This window comes from Streptopelia decaocto (assembly GCF_964273445.1).
Source record: "Streptopelia decaocto genome assembly, chromosome: 21".
Classification (NCBI taxonomy): Eukaryota; Metazoa; Chordata; class Aves; order Columbiformes; family Columbidae; genus Streptopelia; species Streptopelia decaocto.
In genome coordinates, this window is record NC_138676.1 from 1,982,302 (window position 1) to 1,994,459 (window position 12,158).

The window sequence follows — 12,158 nt, forward strand, 5'->3', positions numbered from 1 at the left end:
AGGCAAAAATAATTGCTGTTGATGTCCTTGATTCAGGCTGCATCAGAAGCGACTCTTCCTCCAGAAGCAGTCCCAGCTGCAGACCTATTTTAACCAGATGCAAATAGCTGAGACCTCATACCCAAGGTCAAGTCAGCTGCCACTTCCATGCCAGGAGGAGCAACAACAGCAACAACAACAACAGCAGCAGCAGCAGCAATCAGGCCAGTTCAGCCTGCAGCAGCCTCTGAGCCCTGTGATGGAGCCTTCCTCAGAACAAATGCAATACGACCCCTTCCTCAGTCAATACCAGAAAGTACAGCTGGATCCACTGCCACCCTCCCAAATCACCAGCTCATCACGGTTGTCACCACCAGTTCAGGTACAGCAGCCACCGCAGTCTTTACAATATTCATATCAGACTTGTGAATTGCCTGTTGTCAGCTCTTCTGAGCCAGACTACCCAGAGCAGTGCCAGTATTCCATGGACCCAGCACAACAGAGCAGCGCAGCATTGCCCGACAGCCAGAGCAGCTCCGCGGCTCACGAGTCCCAGTCCAACTACGACGCGTTAACCCTCTCGGAGCTGCCTGGACTCTTCGATTGTGAAATGATGGAGACTGTAGATCCCCAGCACAGTGGCTACGTCCTGGTGAATTAATACCATGGGGTGACTAACGTGAGAGTGGAAGACAGGACAAATGGAGAAGCATGTGAATTTTTGGGTTTTGTTCCTACCCCAAAGCTCATGGTAATTTTTTCAACCCTTTAATTAACAGGGGAAATAAAAATCCACCTGACTGGGGAAAAAAGCAAGAGGTGGCAAGAAGTGTTTGGCCACTAGCTCCTCTTGCTGGGGGCAGGGGCTAGAGAACAGTGCTGCTTCATCCCCCAAAGAACAAGTACATTTTAGAGGAAGGAAATAGCCCCTTCTAAAAAAACAGGGGAGTTTGTCAGCATTCATCTAACACTCACTTGGAGAAATGAGAATGAGTGCATTGTACTTCTTGGCAATAAAAGCAATAGTTTTCATTGAAATTCAGGGTAGATTTGGGTCTGCGCTGATGGCAACTCTTGAAACAGTAAGGTGAGGTGGAATTAAAGGAAAGTTGCACTTTGGCATCAAATTGCTGGTTAAGCTACTGATCTGGAACTACTCCATGGTCAGTCTCCAAGATCACCAGGCATCTCAGGCAGCCTCCACGTCCTCCTGCTAGCGAGCAAACAGCATCTCCCAAGCCTGCTAAGGAACTCTTAATTGTCCACTAAGGGAAGCGTCTGAATCTCTGCTGACACCTTAACTTTGCCAAAAGATACCTGGAACTGATACAGGGCCCCACAGGGGTTTGTAGAGACCTCTGGGTGGGGATCAGAGCACTAACGGGAGAGCTAACAGGGAGACAGAAGGTAAGAAATACCCTAAGGAAATCAAGAGCTGCAGCCAATGGCATTTCAAAAAGGAAAATCTCGGTAGGTAGGAGTTGAAATGAACCCTTTTGGCAGGCAGGTCTTTGTGCAGGGCTCTGTCTTGGAGAAGTTCTGGTCACTGGAAAGGATCCATCTGTCCTTCCGTTGCGTATTAAAAACAAGCAAACAAACTGTGTTTTGAATTTGCAGTATGTGTTGCTGGTGGTTTCTTGAGCTTTGTATATTTGGACAATTATTTAGGGTTTTAGAACTTAAGGATAAAGACAATGAGCTTAAAAAAAAAACCCCTGTGAAGTGATAGTGCTGTGCCTTTTTCAGTTCTTTATCAGCCTATATGCTTTTTTCTGAAGAAAGTAGACAATACCCCATTTATATCCTCGCTATAGCCAAAGTCCCTTCAGAGCACACGTTCCACCATGTGGAACGTGATGTTTAACTTTCTTAGTGTTTTGATTGCTCGTGTATATATAACATTGAAAGTATTACAGCAATATTTAGCATCATGAACTGTTGATGTGTCAACCATTTCAAGAAATACTAAACTCAACAAGCAGTTGTGTCCCCAGAACTTTGAGTATGAAAGGGGAGTCAGAGGAGGGTTGTTTAGGAAGCTGCAGAATGTTTAGATCTCTAGTTTCGGTTTTGGCTGTAGCCGTTCAGGACATCACGGGATGACAGACAAACCAGGCTCACAGCTGGACAGCTGCGCCCTTTTCTGAGCGAACATTAAGCACAAATGCAGATCCATTCAAGCACAAAGAATGGCAGAGAAACTGTGCTGCTCACGTATGTAGAAAACACCACTGTTTGCTGGAATGTTTGGTGGGTTCAAGTCTTTGGTAGTACAAATAATGAAGGTGCAGTCACCAAACTCAAAGTTTGGGTATCAGGACATGTGGTCAGTGAAGAATTTGAATTGGTTGAATGGGTAGCAGAAGGAAGAAACAAACAAAGTCCTTCTGGTATGTTGGTTCTTCTGTATTTGTCAAATCACAGATCCTACCAAGCTAGAAAAAGGAGTTGTCGAAGCTGCTATCTTTTCCTTCATGAGAAAGGTGAATAATCAGCCAGCATTTACAGCAATAAGACCATACTGAATTGTGGACTAGGAGGGCTTTAGTCGCTGCATCGTGGTCTGGGTGAAGGAGGGAAGGGTTTCACAACAGGCAGAAGGCACCTTGCTTCCTATACAGTACAATGAGAGGGACAGCTCCTGCTGCTCCGTAGCCTGATGCTCGTCCAGTTGTGCAGGTGGATCAGTCCTTGAGTGCTCAGCTTCTGCCTCTGATACCACAGGGATTCTCGAGGCATCAGCGAAGGAGAGTCTAAAGAACAGGGATCGCATCCATACACTACTTATGTGACACAAGGTATAGAGGGCTAGAAAGCTCTGCCTTAAATAGCTGAGATTCATTGTGTCATTTCCCTTCAAAAGGAAACTGATCTGACACAGTAAATAGCTATAAAACACAGAAACCCCTACTGACTAACAAAGGGAGAGCTTGATGAATACCAACCATAACAGACCAGGCATTTTGCTACTGGGGGGACGGGGGTAAATAAGAGGCAACAAAGAGTCCTGTCCTTCCATTCCTTCTTCCCTACGTAATAAACACGTTCTGGAATTTCAATGTCTGACCACGCACTCGAGGAACCATGTGGTGCAAAGTGCCAACAGAACACACAACGGGGACGTGCTCCAGGAGCCGGGTCACTGCCGGGGCTGCAGCCGCTTCCTTCCCCGTCCACCCCACCATACTGTACAGTTCAAGCCTCAAAGATAAGAACCATTCCGGTCTTTAGTTCTGCAATTCGTTTATCAGGATGTGCCAACTAGTCTAAGCTCGTTTGAGCTTTGCAGTGCTAGTACGGGGGAAGCTACAGTGTTTTTAATGTAGTTTAGACTGACTCTTCCCCTCAACCAAAAGCATTTTTATCATTTCATGTGATTTCCTTTAAGCCAATTAGAATAAAAGGCTTCTAATATGGCAGAGTATCCATTGGGCACCACTTCATACTACTTTGAAGTGGCTTTTTGTTCCAATCCGTTATGTCTAACATTAGAGAACTATGTACACTACTGTTAGCGTAATTATTAGCTTTATTATCTTGTATTACAGACTCCTTTGAAGAGACTTTGGTGTGATGTATATGGGGTAAAAATTTCATATGGAGAAAAGTGCAATATGTGTGTGTGTGGTACGTTCTTTAATGTATTTTTTTAAGGAGTTAGAGGGTTTAGTCTCTGCTTTGGAATAATGCACTAGTTTTGTGAGCTCCAGTTTGGCAAGGTCATCTGTAGTATTTACATGCAACTGATATGCTGGACTCTGTAAAGCAATTACAGTGTATTATTACAAAATAAAGAATATGTGCATTTCATTTTTAAATATCTAGTGAGCTAAAGCAGCCCTCGCCACTCTTGTGTTCTTAGCAGCCCTTTTATTATATTGGGGCTGTTTTCTCTGAGAGGCACCAAGCTACCAATGGCAAACAAGGCAATTAATGTCTACTGCAAAGGCTGAATTTTCTAGACTGTCATTTTGACGTACTTGGGGTAGTTGATACCACTGATTGTTGAAGGCAAGTATGAATGGACAAAGCATTCTAAAAGCCTCAACAACAACAAAAAGCGCTGCATTTCTATACTGCCTGCTATGCCATGGAGTTTTAAAACACTTGAGGAACAAGCCTCCAGCACACGTAAGGTCGCCTGTCAGTGCTGTATTGCTTTGACTTTGAAAGAGCGAAGTTTTTCTTCAAAACTACTATCGCTTTTGACATTTTTGCATGTTAATCACTATACAATATCCAACAGGTGACACAAAAGCGGTTTGATGTTGATCACGTAATGCTAAACCCTAGGAACACTGTGTGAAGGGGACAGAAGGAATCCATCACGATTTTCCTGGTAACGCAATCACAGCGTGCCACTGCATCATCCCGTGCTGCTCCGACAAGTACCAATCTGGATCGCACCAGGAAAAGCAACTTACAGAGCCAGCTGCCTGAGTTCAGGATTATTAACGTAAGAAAGAAATGAGATTTTTCTTTTAGACATCGTAGTGAAAACAGTTTCCCCAGGACTCCAAGTTACTATGAAATGTTTTGAGAAACCTTTAGACTACCCCTCCGGACAAGATACCAGTAATGCTGTGCCTTAATCTACACGTTCAGCCATGGCTGCTTTCTTGCATACCCTGCTGACTCCTAAAGTGCTGAGACAGCCCGGCCAACGATCCCAGGGAGAAGGTGAAGCTCTGCGTCTGCCCGCATTCCCGCTGAACCAGAGACACCGGCCAAGTATCAGAGCATGACTCAAGCTGCACAGCGCCAGGGACTGTTAGTCACTCCTTCCCCAACAGCACCGCAAACAGGCTGCTACGGGACACACAGCAAGAGCGCACACACGCGTTCCCTTCCAGACAGCCAGGCACTGCTAGCAGGGAAAGCAAAACCAAAGGTCACACCTTAAGGGGTTACCTCAAATAACCTCAGGAAGACACCCCCCCCACCACCTGCAGTGGGAAGGCGAAACCCTCCTTATCCCATTGGAGACAGCAGAAAGCCCTCCCGCTCCCTGGGATCAATTCTGACTTACACGCCAGGTCACAGCCTTTAAATCCCGTGCAGAGTTGCAGAGCACAGCGTTCCCGCGCTGGGCCTCCAGCCAGCAGAGCTTTCCTCCTCAGTGCTGTGGGGCTGACAGCGCTCGATTGAGTCCCCGGCAGAGGGATCAGCAGCGAGGCTGGCACGGGGACACAATACACGAGGCAGCAGCCACTATCAGGACAGTTCATGCATGGGGAGAAAGCAGAATGCATACACTTCTGCTGATGAGGCTTTTACAATCCAACTGCGGCTTTAAAACCACGTCTGAATCCAGCGCATCGCTGTGAGCTCCAGCCCCAAGCGACAGAGCAAAGCCACGCAGAAGCCAAAGCGCTGTCTCAGGCCACGGGAGGTTTTATCTCCTGATTAACTCTCCTTTGTTTTCATTGGGACCGCATGCTTTTTAGATTCAGTGCTTGTCCTTTGTCCCTTCTCAGCTCGGCCTTCAGGAGATGAGATTCCCCTCCTGCTGTCTAGAGAAACAGTGACATGAACATGAGGACTGATACAAATGGAGAATGAACACCCAGGTATGAAAGTACCGAAAGGAACAAAGTGTGGGAGAAGGGCTTTAAGAATAGAAGGTGTAGGTGGCATCTAGATTAAGAGGACATTCCAATCCCAGAACATGGTTAATCCTGACAGCTCACAGAGTAAACGGGAGGTAGAAAAGTGAAGCAGATAGAGACTAATCCCTCTTGGCTCCTAAAGGTGTCAAAATGTACATCTAAACCCATCATCTCACCGCCAATCTATGGAGAACCCCGAAGACATAAGGAGGATGCCATAAGCATCACCCCTGTCTTCCACTTTAATGGCATGTCCTCCTAAAGGGGTCACAACACAGAGGAAAACAGAAGCAGAGAGTTGCAACAAGGAAGCACAACAGCAACAGACTAATGATAATCAGATGTCAAATACTGAAGCTGGGAACGCAATGTAAGATGAGACTTGCAAGTATATTTAGCTGCCACTACAGAGGATGTGACAATTCAATGCTAATATGACAAGCAGGGGGTAGAATGTAATCTCGTAATCTTTGTATTTTCTAATGAGGGAGTAGAGCGTGACTAATCATTGATAACACCCTACATGTGAAATCAAAGTAGATTTAAAACTGAATAAAAATTATAGCAGAAATTAATTGCCCCCTCCTCCTGGACATTCAAAGTGCAAAGCTGGAATATTGTGAGTAACTTCTGTAGTCCTGACCCTGATGGGGACAATATACAGGGAACATTGCCAAGCAGGTCAACTGAGCGTAGAGAATTGCAAGTTAAGACAACAAAAGCGTGATTTTTGCTGATTCCGATTGTTTTCTCACGGGAACACTATATTGCATGTTTGGAGTGGAGGTCAGATGGCAGAAAGCTCGTTTTAAGTAAGATGAGAAGAAACTTCTAATTGGGTGAGTCTGACAGGGATTCAGCTGTGGTTTAGGCACACAAAACCTCAAAGGAGTAAGAATCAGGAAATAAATGGAGAAATAAGGTAGATTTAGTTGCTAAAGCAGCAGCCAGACAGAGCAACCAGCAAAGGTTGTTACTTGCGCACAACAGAAACAACAGGACCGAGGCAGGCGGGAAAAGGAGGAACCGAAAAAAGGGGCATCATGACATTTTACATAGCTGGAACGAGACAAATTAACTAGTGTGGAAAAGCATAGATAGAAACAGGTGCCAAGAGGTCGGATCCAAAACTGAAATGTGCAGAAGAAGAGGCAAGACGAAGAGGAGTCAGGTCCCCATGCTGCGTGCGCACTGCTCAGTGCATTCCATGGGGAAGCGCACAAAACCAGCCCACGGTAACGAATACTGTCTGGCAGCGATTCCTTTTTCAGAGGAACCCAGGAATCCCACGGGAGCAGCAGGAGACTGTTGTGTGTTCAGGGAAAGGAGACTCAGGCACCAAATCTCATCTTTTCCAGCTCTCTCTGTCTGCTTTTCCAGGGCTTTCCAGCAAGGATTCCATACAATATCCCTCGTGGGAAGGCCCCGCTTCTCATACAGCTGTCACTCAGTGTTAGGCAAGAGTTTAAATATGGTGGTTTGAGAAGAGGTCTCTTTGCTCAAAAAGGTGCTTAAACGTGGTCATTTTCTGCAAGGAAAATGCCATAATATGGTTTTATGTAACAGTCCCCGCTGCACTGACTGATCAGCAAATAAAGGCTACAGTGTTTTGATAAGAATCCATGTGGTGTTGCTTTGCAGAATAGGAGCAAAATGAGTTGCACACAGAAACCTAATAGAAGGTTTGTTCCCCAGATACTCACAAATGGACATTTACTTAGCTGAAAATTATATGCCAAGTTCTGGAAAGGTCAGGTGCATTTAGGGAGCTCATAAGCTCTGTGCTGCTTGTCTCCCGCAGGCTGCTCGAGCGGAGGGAAGCTGAGAGCACGCAGCTGCTGACGTCAATAGGGTAAATAATACCATGTTCTGAAATCACCTGGGTATGCATTACCCTTCCCACAGAGCCCGCTGAGCACACTGTGCTGCAAAGCAGCCTTGGAAGCCCAGGCGCCTGCTTGCATGGAAAATACTGTTATACACCAGTTCAAATAAATACCCGCCAGGACCACCACTCCCCAGCCGAAAAAACAAATACATGGAGCTTTTTAGGGCTGAGGGTTGTTCTCTTTTTCTTTGAAAGCACAGTACAAAGCACCATGGCTCAGTTCACATACCAGAAGCCAGCTACTGTGACACACAGACGTCAAATAGCAAAACCTCTCAGAAGGGAGCAAAGGCAACCTTTCCGTATTCCAGGACAGGCTGTTGGGTGTGCAATGAACATCATCTTTGTCACTTTGCGGCTCGTCTGGGGAATCAGGGGCTTACAAAGGCTCCTTTTTATGGCTCTGCAAATTCGGGGCTCCTCTCCTACAAGCCACAGAGCCTGGTCTGCATGAGGGACTCACAGCAATCAAAGGGGACTCCGCAGCAGCGCTCAGTAGCAAGGACTGCCGGGGTCCCAGGCCACAGCACCCAGAAAATGGCAGGTACAGCAACAGCAGACAAGTCACTCTTTAAACACCTATAAAGGCAGAATCCCACCGCACCTCCACGTCAGAAAAACCGCACCCCAGGTTCCCAGTCTTGCAGACTGTAAGCTCCCAGTGCATCAGTCAGCCTGGGGTGAACAGCGGGACAACTGGAACCACTGCCCAGAAATCCCAGCTTTAACCTCCTTCTCTGGATACACCCGCTATGAGCAAAAGCAGGAAGACATTATTATTAATGCAGCAAATTAGCGGCCGGGTCCCGTTAGCACTGCTCGCGCCACTGCAGCTGCGTTAAAGGCTGTTAGAAAGGTGTATAAATTATTCACGCTAATCAGGGCGCTGACAGTGAGGTCTGGGGGCACAGCCAGGGCAGCGGCTGCAGGTTCCTGCTCCCTGTATCTTGTCATGACAAGCGTCTCCTTGGAGCCGTTGCCATGTCAACACATCTGTCTAGGCCATCCTACTTGTCAAAAAGTTTAGTGTAATTCAGCACAGAAAGCCAAGGAAGGTTCTGTAGTGCTTTAACCCTTTCCACGCACTGAGCAAGACGGCTGGAGTGGTGGCGAGCCAGAGAGAATCAGCAGAGCTGCTGATGGGAATAGAAATAGCTGCCAAATTTGCCCTGCACACTCTGCACATCCTGCTTTAAACCTTGGAAAAATATGCGCACAGCCAGCATGCTGCACACAGACCTCAGCAGGGCAAGGCTCATCGGTACATGGCACATCGGCTCAGGATGCCCCATGTTTAGCCAGAAGGTAAATCACCCTTTTCTAACAGACAAAGCAGAGCATTGGGGGGTCTCCATGAGCACACTCCAGCTGCAAGATGATGCTGGGGTGTCCAGACCCTCACCCTGTGCTCTGGCAGAGCCAAGCCCATCCCATGACCTGCATGACAAGCCTGGCTCGAGGACCAAGTTAAGCCAAGTCAAATCAAATGCTGGCTGTGCACTCCTGAACCAAGCACGTGTGCACGTGAGATCCTGCTCCCGCCCGGACTGTTTGACACACGGTGCTACGCTGAAGGAGCAGCATTGAAGTGCTGAGGCTCCTACCAAGTTGAGCAGGACAGGAGAAGTTAATCCTGTATGTTTACAGCATTGTCAATGAAAAGTTGAAACACACATAGTCTTTCACCAAAAAGCCCTTAAAAATAGCAAGAGCAAGCAAAACCCAACCAAGATATCATGAAGCCAGACGGCTGTTTTTCTCTGTAATACCTTGGGTTGCCAAATATCACTCTGATACCAAGCTCCAGTTAAGTAAGTAAGACAATGACAACAAGAGTTTGGGGGAAGCCTTTCCAAAATCACCATCAGGAAAGCTCACATAACCTACTTCAAATGACCAACTGTGCCCTGGCAAGCATTTTGTGAACTCCAAGAAGCTCTAATAAGTCCTGACCTGCTCAGCTTACATGTTTTGTTCAAGAGAAACACACACACAAACACAGCAATGGCAAAAAACCAAGGGTTCATAAGCAGCTCATACATGTATTACCCTTGACTCGGAACTGGAAGCTGAGTAAGAAGGACATAGTGCAAGACATACCCCTGCATTCTTACTGTATTTGGAACACGTTGCCTAGAGCCCTGGCATGACAGAGCCAGATTTTTGTCTTTCCCTGCGGTATTTACCCCAGAACAACAGTCTTTAAAAGGGCTGATTTTTTAGATCAACAGTTCTTAGAAGCCACATTGGCACATTTTGGTCTTTGGTTGGTTGGTGTTTTGTTTTTGCTTTTTTTCTCTCCAAAAGAATTAATTGTAAACTGCCTAAAAATAAGCCTGGAAAGACTCAGAGGGGAAAGCAACGTCAGCTTCTGGCAGCTTTATTACAGCGCTGTTTGTGCTTTGTGGCCCCATTGTTCCTGGTTGGGTCACTGGGGGTGGGGGAAAACCTATTTTATGGGCCAAGAGACCTCCTGGAGTCACTGAGCAGCTCAAACACATTCGGTCATAAAGCAACCAAGAGAAGCAGCTACACATTGCACCTGGTAACCAAAACAGACCTATACTTAGTGGCTACTTTTCCACAGCAACACTCGCCTCTGAAATCAAGCTATCTGCATAAATAAGGACATCCTATTTTCCCTAAGCAGAGAGCAGTGGCTTTGGTATCCAACTGAGGGTTTCCAAGGAAAGATGAGAAAGCCCTCGGGGCCAGGATTCTTCTGTGTGCAGTGCCCAAAGACATCGCACAACCAAGGATGCAGAAACACGCCAGCATCACAAGTTGTACTAACAGGGGGTCGGTGGTGCTGTGGGGCCACCACCCCTTTGCCAAGCGCAGTCACGTCTCACACAGCACACGCTCTACAGGGAGGACAGTTCTCACCGCCCTGCTAACGCACCAGCCCTCCATCCCACCAGGGAGTAACCCGATGGGTTCAAACTGGAACACAAATGTTCCACTTAAATTTGAGAAGAAACTTCTTCCCAGTGAGGATGGCAGAGCCTGGCCCAGGCTGCCCAGGGGGTTGTGGAGTCTCCTTCTCTGCAGACATTCCAACCCGCCTGGACACCTTCCTGTGTAACCTCAGCTGGGTGTTCCTGCTCCATGGGGGGATTGCACTGGATGAGCTTTCCAGGTCCCTTCAACCCCTGACTTTCTGTGGTTCTGTGAGCACCCTTCTCTGCCTCCTCTCCCCATCCAGCCAACGAGCTCCAGGCTCCCATCACACCCCACACGGCTCCTCCGGTCTTACCTTCGTGCCTCCAGCAGTCGGAAATCCCGCACAGCATCACTGCATGTTCTACCCGCACCCAGCCCAGCCACGGAGCAGCCTGTGGAGTGGCCTCGGAGCCAGCCAGGTGGCGACCATCAGGGCTCGTTAGCAGCAGCCAGGCCAGCACAGGTGCTCTGGGAGCACTGAATGAAGGCGGATGGGCAGGGTGTGAGGCTTTGCAGGCTGTTCATGGTCATGCCTGAAAGACTGTTCTTAGAGAACACCGACAGGAACAAAGCACCGGTTGGGACCCTTAAGAACGTATGTTTTTAGCTGAACTTTTACAAGCAAGGAGAATACCTGATGGGGCCCAGGAACACAGGTGCATAGGCACACACCAGCATTCAGAGAGACACATATTATATATATACACAAGGCCCCCATTCCATTTGCTGTAGTTTGGCCCCATCTGAGCTGTGTGTTCCTGACAATGCTGAAGTACCAAACGTGTTCCCTCCAGCATCCTGGACACCATCTCTGAAAAGGAGCTGGTCTTAGAAACTGAAACTCTCTGCTTCCAACAATGAAAGGTCTTTGCAAACATGAACAAATTCTATAGAAAGCATTTGCTCTATCTGGCAAGGTTTGTAACCAGTTTTGTTAGCAATAGGATTGGCGACATCATCTCGAGGCTCAGAGGCACAGGTTTAACTGCAAAAGCCATCGTTCCTGTCCACCAACACAATGCACAGCAGTGAGATACGATTTTGAGAACTGTCCAGGGCAGGCTCTTCCTCTCTCACTAAAACTCTTTCCAGTCTTGTCTACCTGGACTTTTAAATAAAGATAAACCAGTGCAAATCACCCTTTAAGCCAATGGGGTGCTCTCCTGTACACAAGAGCTTTAAATCTTCTCCATCAAGCTAAACCCCACTGGTTATAAATCTCAGGAGAGACGAGCACTTGGAAACAGGCTCACTCAGGAGTTGCAAAGCATGAGGGACCAGTGGGGTGTATTTATTTTGGCTTCAGCTCTCGGAGCGTAAAGATAGATTTCACTTGGCTAAGTTGCAGAACGCAATTAAGGACCATGCTGCCCTCCCCTGCTAGTGGAAGAGTTTCTGACTGCAGCCAAATAACTTTGACAAACTAAATAATATGCACAGTGAAGATCTTCAGACTTCTTTATTCTCTTTTAAAAATGCTTGGGGATTACAGGAAGTTGCAGTAATAAGGAAATTAAGGAAAATAAAGAGAAAAGACTGCTAAACCAAGGATTTGCAGTGACAAAGCTACTGTTATACACAAGCTACATCCAAGTGGTGCACACACACAAAAAATCCATTAAGACAGGGCTTTGTCCAAGCTTGTCTATCAGGACTCCCCCAAAAACTATTGCTAAAGACCATCCTTGTTACCTTTACACCGCAAGTAATAATGCAAGTATGGCCTGTCCTCACCAGAG

The 12,158-nt window shown here is 47.0% G+C and overlaps 1 protein-coding gene across 4 annotated transcripts in view; it reads left to right on the top strand.

Moving 5' to 3' along the window:
* Positions 1–3,807, top strand: part of SIK2 (salt inducible kinase 2) — a 31,283-nt gene extending 27,476 nt beyond the window's left edge. For all 4 annotated transcript variants that reach the window (XM_082070337.1, XM_082070338.1, XM_082070339.1 and 1 more), the window contains one exon: positions 37–3,807. In XM_082070337.1, the coding sequence (XP_081926463.1) occupies positions 37–640 (604 nt within the window). In that variant the 3' untranslated portion in view covers positions 641–3,807. The remainder of the gene's footprint in view (positions 1–36) is intronic.
* The last annotated feature ends 8,351 nt before the right edge of the window (positions 3,808–12,158 follow it).